Raw genomic sequence first — 6,874 nt, 5'->3', positions numbered from 1 at the left:
AAACGTATACAAATAATTATTCGATTTTTAAAGAAAACTAAATTATTTCATATAATCTAATTATAGAGAGTGTGAATGTGTGTAAAATATAGACGGGTAGAATACAAAGTTATGAATAAGTATGTAGTTTTTGTTTTTTTTTTCCCTTAGAAATTATATATATGTTTATTAAGTAGATAGTCCATCACAAACCACACTCCATACCAGTAAGTGGCGGTAATGCTACTAAATGTTTGTTACCAACCGCCAATAAATCCAACAAGAAGAAGAACATTTAAAAAGGTTTAAAAAATATATATATTTTTTTGCCTCATTCAGGTTTCTTTTTAAATACAGATAAGTGATAGCCACCAGCCATGTCATTCAAATCACCAGAAGGAGCCGGTGAGATGCTGGCTGCAGAGATGACGGACAGTAAACGCACCGCAGCCGCTCTGACGGACGCACACCGCAGCTGTCTCTATGCGCATGCGCGACAAACCCTCTATTGATAAAAAAAAGGTCACGAACTCTGACCCTCCCAACAGCCGCAGAAAACACAATATTATTTCATTAAAAGCAGGACCCTTTCTTACACATCGACTTTTCAACAGGTAAGGTACATTCATTACTGCGTAGGTGTTCCAGGGTCACGAGAGCTTCGCGCCGTTGGAGAAACAGGAAGGAGGTTGCTATTAGCCACTAGCTAACAAGCGGCAAATATAACTTGTTTTAGTCCGGAGCTCCTTCGGGTTCAGGTATGCATATACGAAAGGAATACTTTTATGTCTTCACCTGTCAGTAGGTGGGCGTTAAGAGCCACTGGATGAAAGTAATCATCCAGTAACCATCCAGTTAGCCTGGTTAGCTTAGTCGGCTAACAGTGCTACTGCTACCTCTCCTGCTAGCGCCGCTCCATAGATTCAGAAATTAAAGCGTCCGCATCGCAGGTTAGCTTCGTATCAGCGGGGTATGGTGTGAAAGCTTCGGCTGTCTCCGTCTGACGATGAGGGTAAAGATCCAGTATAAAGCTGTACAGACCGGTTGTCGCAAACAAGCAGTCTCTGTCGGCATCATGGGCCTTGAACCCTAGCGCGCTTTAACCCTTCAATGTTGACCTTTCACCGACAGGAAAAGAAATACCTTTATCTTCCGTATGGATTTTAAGTAGCCGGCTGTTAGTGGCATGTGTAAACCTAGTGTTTTTAGGACTCATCCGATCTCACTTCGCATTGCTGTTGTGTAGTTTTGTGGGGATTTTTTGCTAACGCAGCTCGGTAGCCTCCTGCAGGCTTCAGACTAGCACATCCTGACATCCAACATGATAAACAGTTTATACCTGCTAATCAAGACAACTTGCAGCGGATTGAGTCTAAGCTTTCTAATCGATTACATCGCTTTTGTGGAGAGATGAGGATGCGATGCTAAAATACAAACTGATTGTTTCTACACCAGAATCTGCTCAAACATTTCTTACGCTGTTTTGGTTTTACATCCTACTTTTGCTTGCAACTCTACAGCAATACATTAGATAATCAATTATGTTTATTTTGCCGTTAAGTAAAAAGATATTCTTCAATCATATTACTTTTGTTTACAGCTAATATCAATGTGTTTTTTTGCATCATGTTTTTTTTTCTCCCACACTGTTTACATGTAATCACTGCTGCAAAGAAAAGCTGCACTAAACTAAATTTCATTTTGCATACACTGTGTATACAAACCGACAATAAAATTTGTCTAAGTAATAAAAACTACAATTTTTAATTTATACAAAAGCTTACATTATTATTAAACGGTCATCAATGCAACAAATTTCAATCCAGAAATGCAGGCCTTCTGTGCATCTATCCATTTTTACGTTTGATAATGGGTCAGATCTCCCTTTACTGCCTGTTAGAGTGCTGACGTGTTAAAGTAGCCCAGGCTGTCTGCACTGTTGGGTCTGCTGTCTCATCGTCTTCCTGATAATACCCAAAGATTCCCTATGAGGTTCTGATCTGATGACTTGGCTTACCAAACAACCGCAGTAACAACGTGGTTATTGAACCAGCTTTTGCTGTCTTTTGCAGTTTGCTTAAGTCCCAAGTTCTGCTGGAAAGTAAATTCAGAATCTCCATAAAACTTGTCAACAGAGGGAAGCATAGAGTGTTGCAGCTGTACCTAACACACTCGACTTAGAAGCTGCTCAAAACAAGACATGCGACTATTGCAGCCATTATCATGGGTATGTGTGTGTAATGTGTGTGTATGGTGATTCTCAAAGCAATTCTCCTGCCACAGTCTTCTGCAAATTCTAAAATGGTCTATGCTTTATTGGGCTCTGGACGATTTATTTACCGCTGCCGCTTGTGTACCTTGTTCTACTGCACTTTTCCTTCAACTCAACTTTCCATTAATATGCCTTATCAGAGTACTTTGTGAATATCTATCTTATTTAGAATCAACCTTTTGTGGTTTACTCTCTTTGTGGATGGTGGCTAAGGAATTGATCTAATGTAGTAATCTAATTGTCTGAGAAGCTGAATTACTAGGGTTTTCTTTCGCTATAATCGTAATATCACTTGGTGCTGAATCTAACCAAACTTCCCTGTTTGAGTGCATATTCTAATTCAGCTTAACAAAGTCCACCGTATTCAGCACAGCTTAGATTAGTATTTATAGCTTACCAAGCTTGCTCTAAGGTCACAAGATGGTTTCAGTAGAAGGTCTTAATTATGTTGTCATTCAAATGTTTATGTCTTGAAAAGCTGATTTTTCTGCAGCAGTCCCAGTGCGACATATCTGCACATATTGTGAGGTAATTGAACTGTGATGGTCTTTGCTGTTCAGGTGTGTATTCCTCATGGGGCACTGATGTGAGGAGCAGCGGATGAAGGTGTGCACACAATAGGATGGATGGACTGACTCACAAGATTCAGCTTGTGTCTGCAGACAACAACATGGCTTTAGGACATCGGATCCAGGTGAATCAGAGGCCTATGCACCCTAAAGAAAACTTTTCCTTTTACTGGTAGTAAAGACAGAGGCGCGCTTAGCTCCATCTTTTATGTCTACTAGAAATCTAGATAATCCTTCATTCTTTTAACATCTTTTTCCTGTGATAGATCGTAACTGATCAGCAGACTGGACAGAGGATCCAAATAGTAACAGCACTTGAACCACCTTCCCCTGGGAAACAGCAGTTTATCTTAGCGAATGCCGACTATTCCCCCGGCGGGAAGGTAATTCTGGCCAAGCAGGAAGGCTCTCCCAACAAGGTGATACTGGCCTCTTCTGACGGCTCCGGGGTGAACCAGCTGCTCTTCGCTGCCCCTGAACTGGCAGGACAGCAGATCCAGGTACTACCCAAACACACCCTGACGTCTCCAGGATACAGTTTCTATAAACAGGCCATTAAAGGTTCAGATGACTGCGGCATGAGCATGTTTGGGCAGTCTAAACCCGCTGCTGGGTTTAGCGTACTAAATCTTTTCATTGTGTCGGCTTGTTTGTCAGTTTGTGACCGAAGGCGCAGACCAGTCTCTTGTCAAGCCGATGGTGGAGTACTGCGTTGTTTGTGGCGACAAGGCATCAGGTAGAAATAACTGTTTACTTTAAGCAGAGACACTTTTTTTTGCTGCAATATAAACCTTTTTTTTATCTGTTTAAAATATGTTTTTACATTTTCTTTTAATTCAGGGCGTCATTATGGAGCTGTCAGCTGCGAGGGCTGCAAGGGCTTCTTCAAGCGTAGCATAAGGAAGAACCTGGTGTATACGTGCAGAGGCTCCGGAGAGTGCGCAATTAATAAACTACACCGAAACCGCTGCCAGTACTGCCGACTGCAGCGCTGCATAGCTCTGGGCATGAAACAGGATTGTAAGAGACCCCTTTACACTAAATACTCCTTTAAAAACATGTTAAGAAAGATTCACCTGCCCACTGTCCGATATTCTAGCTGTGCAGTGTGAACGGAAACCTGTCGAAGTTGCCACCAGAGAGAAATCGGTGAACTGTGCGGCCTCTACGGAAAAGATCTACATCCGGAAGAATCTTTGTAGCCCTCTGGCTGCCACGCCCACGTTTGTCTCTGAGAAGGAAACTGCTCGGTACGTAATATACAGTGATCAGATGTCCAATTGACTTTGAACTATGTCTGCAGTGTTGATACCAAACAATGTACAGGTTTGCTATCAATTTTCTGTTTAATTATCTATAATATTTTTTTTTTCAACACTTTTTTTGTTGCTTTACGCTTAGCTGTGCATAATCAAACACTCTAATATCATATTATATAACTGTAATAACTCAATTTCTCATATATCAACTCATTACTATTTGTTTAATAGGAATATAATAAAGCTTATATAATATTTCCATCTGCGGATATTTAATCATCATGGCTGTCTAATGATGAATGTTTTTTTTTTTTTTTTTTAGATCCACTAGTTTGCTTGAGTCCAGCATGATGCTCAACATCCAGCAGCCGTTCCCTAAGCTGGAAAATACAATCCTGATTCCTGCCTCCCCTGATAAAGTAAGATCCAAGTTATAACAAATGAATTAGCTGCAGAGATCCTCCAGTCGGGGAAATGTTTCAAAGTAAATTGTTATTTATTTCCAGACTGTTCATTTTCATCCATAATCTCCTTATATCTATTGTCACATTTTCTTATATATCAGTCCGTTTATTAGTTTGGCGTTTATCTGTCTGCTAATTGTTCAGTTCTCTGGCCTCCATTCCTCTGTCCGTCCATCACGTCATCTTTCTAAAGCTGGGCAATCGTTGCATAGCTCACACTGTTCGTCTAAAAAACACGTTGGACTCAGCTCCTCAGTGAGATGGCGCTACTTGGACTCATCTATCTGGAAGCCATACGAGTTGAAGAGGAATATGAAGCTCATTAGAGGGAAACCCGCTGCCCTGGCAATTTGTGCAATTTTGTGCTGAAAGCCCTAAAAAGAAAAGGCGACGACGTATTTGGACAAAGGCATGGCTGAGCAAACGTGGCTACTACGGTCTGTTAATTTTACAGAAAGAACTCCATTTCACTGGGACCCCTGCCATGCTTCTGTGTTGTTTTTTTTCTGAGAAGAGGAAGAAAAGGAATCCTTGTTTGCCCACTGAGCAATTTGCCTAATGCCACCTTAGGGTGCCCGACTGAATTACAGATATGTTTGATTTTCCCCCTGACCTTATGATTCCTGTTTGGGAGGTGGTGGTGAGAGGTTGCCCCTCGTTACCCCTTGTAACCTACACGACGCACCATCCAGCTGAAAGTCAGCCCAATCGAAAAATTCTCACACGACTGGAGAATCGGCGTGAAAAGGGCAAAAAATCGTACTGTGTATTCCCGGCAGTGCTGTCAAAAGTACACATATTTGTTACTTAAGTAGAAGTATAGATACTGCAGTTTAAAAACTCTCTGGTAAAAGTCGAAGTATCAACTTGACCTCTTTACTCAAGTAAAAGTGAAAACGTATGTGCTCCAAAAACTGCTTAAAGTATAAAGTAACCTTTAAAAAAACAGCCAGATGCAGCTATATGAATTGAAAGCTCAATTTTACGACTATTTTGAAAAATTCCTCTTCCAAGGATGAGGGAGGTCTTGTTTGTCTCCGTCTCCATCTCCCGATACGTTCTCCCCTGTGTCCGACCTTTCAGACATTCCAACATCTTTTTCTGAATCCGACATTGTAGCATGGCATAGACAATTCACGTTAGCAGTTTGAAGAACACCTGCTTGGTTCTGATGATTTCCTTTAGCTAACCAATGAGTGTTTGCGTTCTATGACTCACCCAATCACACTAGTTTGGAGCCAATGATCTGCATTGAATGGCGCACATGACGTGAAATAAATATTTATAAACATTTATCTGAAGCCAAGAGTAACGAGTGACGTTTTTTTTAAAAATTCAAGGAATAGAAAGTACAGATTCTTGTGGAAAAAGTAATGAGTAGATGTCAGAAGTAGGAAGAAAAATAAGTAATGGAGTGAAGCATAGATACCTAAAAAGTGTACTTAAGTACAGTAACAAAGTATTTGTACTTTGTTACTTGACACCTATGATTTCCGGCTTAATTGTTCATCATGACTTTTAAAGTTGCTGTTTTTTCAGACTCCATGTTTAAATTTTTTCTTGTGAAGAAATGTCTGTAATAAATTCAAGGGTAATTGTTAAAAAAGGTACCTGGTCACCTATGAAATTTTGACCTAAAAATAGTAACATTACTGCTTTTCCCCACAGGATGATCTGTCTCAGGGGGATCTTGGTACGTTGGCAAATGTAGTTACATCCCTTGCTCACCTTAACAAGACGAGGGAGCTAAGTGACGGTGGGAATGACGCAATGGGAGCTGAAACGCTCAGCAATGGTGATAGCTCTATGACTGACATGCAAGGCGACGATCAGAACACGAGCGATATCACCAGGTGAGAGTTGTTATGAGGAATAAAAAAGATGCGATATGGATGTTGTGTTTTTGTTACTGCATGTTTGGACCCTGGTTCTCCAGAGGGAAATTCAGGGGCAGTTGAAGCTTCAACGGAATTGTAAATGTGATAAATAAATGCATTTGTTTTGAAATAAGAGTTCTTTGGGTTGTTTATTTGATTGTTTTATGTTCAGAGCTTTTGACACGTTAGCCAAAGTCCTACATCCTGATGACGGCTCAGCTGGGGAGTCCTTAGAAACCACCATGCAGCTGATGTCAGGAGACCAGTCGGGTCCGGTGATAGAGCTGGATGGGCCGCTGCTCTCTGAGAGCCACATCCCTTTCAAGGTAAAAGCAGAGCCGTTTCACCAGAACCGCTGCTCGTGCCAACCCTGATCTACTATGGAAGCAAATCGTTACCTGATTTAAAATAAAAACGCATTTTCAGAAATGCGTTTTCATTTTAAGAATGTGGC

General features: G+C 41.0%; 1 protein-coding gene across 1 annotated transcript in view; it reads left to right on the top strand.

Moving 5' to 3' along the window:
* The first annotated feature begins 439 nt into the window (after positions 1 to 439).
* Positions 440 to 6,874, top strand: part of nr2c1 (nuclear receptor subfamily 2 group C member 1) — a 12,174-nt gene continuing 5,739 nt past the window's right edge. The window contains exons 1-9 of the mRNA XM_015376715.1: positions 440 to 593; positions 2,812 to 2,945; positions 3,087 to 3,320; positions 3,478 to 3,556; positions 3,661 to 3,840; positions 3,920 to 4,070; positions 4,402 to 4,498; positions 6,212 to 6,396; positions 6,593 to 6,746. Of these exons, the coding sequence (XP_015232201.1) occupies positions 2,874 to 2,945; positions 3,087 to 3,320; positions 3,478 to 3,556; positions 3,661 to 3,840; positions 3,920 to 4,070; positions 4,402 to 4,498; positions 6,212 to 6,396; positions 6,593 to 6,746 (1,152 nt within the window). The 5' untranslated portion in view covers positions 440 to 593; positions 2,812 to 2,873. The remainder of the gene's footprint in view (positions 594 to 2,811; positions 2,946 to 3,086; positions 3,321 to 3,477; positions 3,557 to 3,660; positions 3,841 to 3,919; positions 4,071 to 4,401; positions 4,499 to 6,211; positions 6,397 to 6,592; positions 6,747 to 6,874) is intronic.

This window comes from Cyprinodon variegatus, unplaced genomic scaffold, assembly GCF_000732505.1.
Source record: "Cyprinodon variegatus isolate N-32 unplaced genomic scaffold, C_variegatus-1.0 Scaffold140, whole genome shotgun sequence".
Classification (NCBI taxonomy): domain Eukaryota; kingdom Metazoa; phylum Chordata; class Actinopteri; order Cyprinodontiformes; family Cyprinodontidae; genus Cyprinodon; species Cyprinodon variegatus.
The sequence above is the reverse complement of the archived record's forward strand: the minus strand, read 5'-3'. Positions and strand labels throughout refer to the sequence as shown.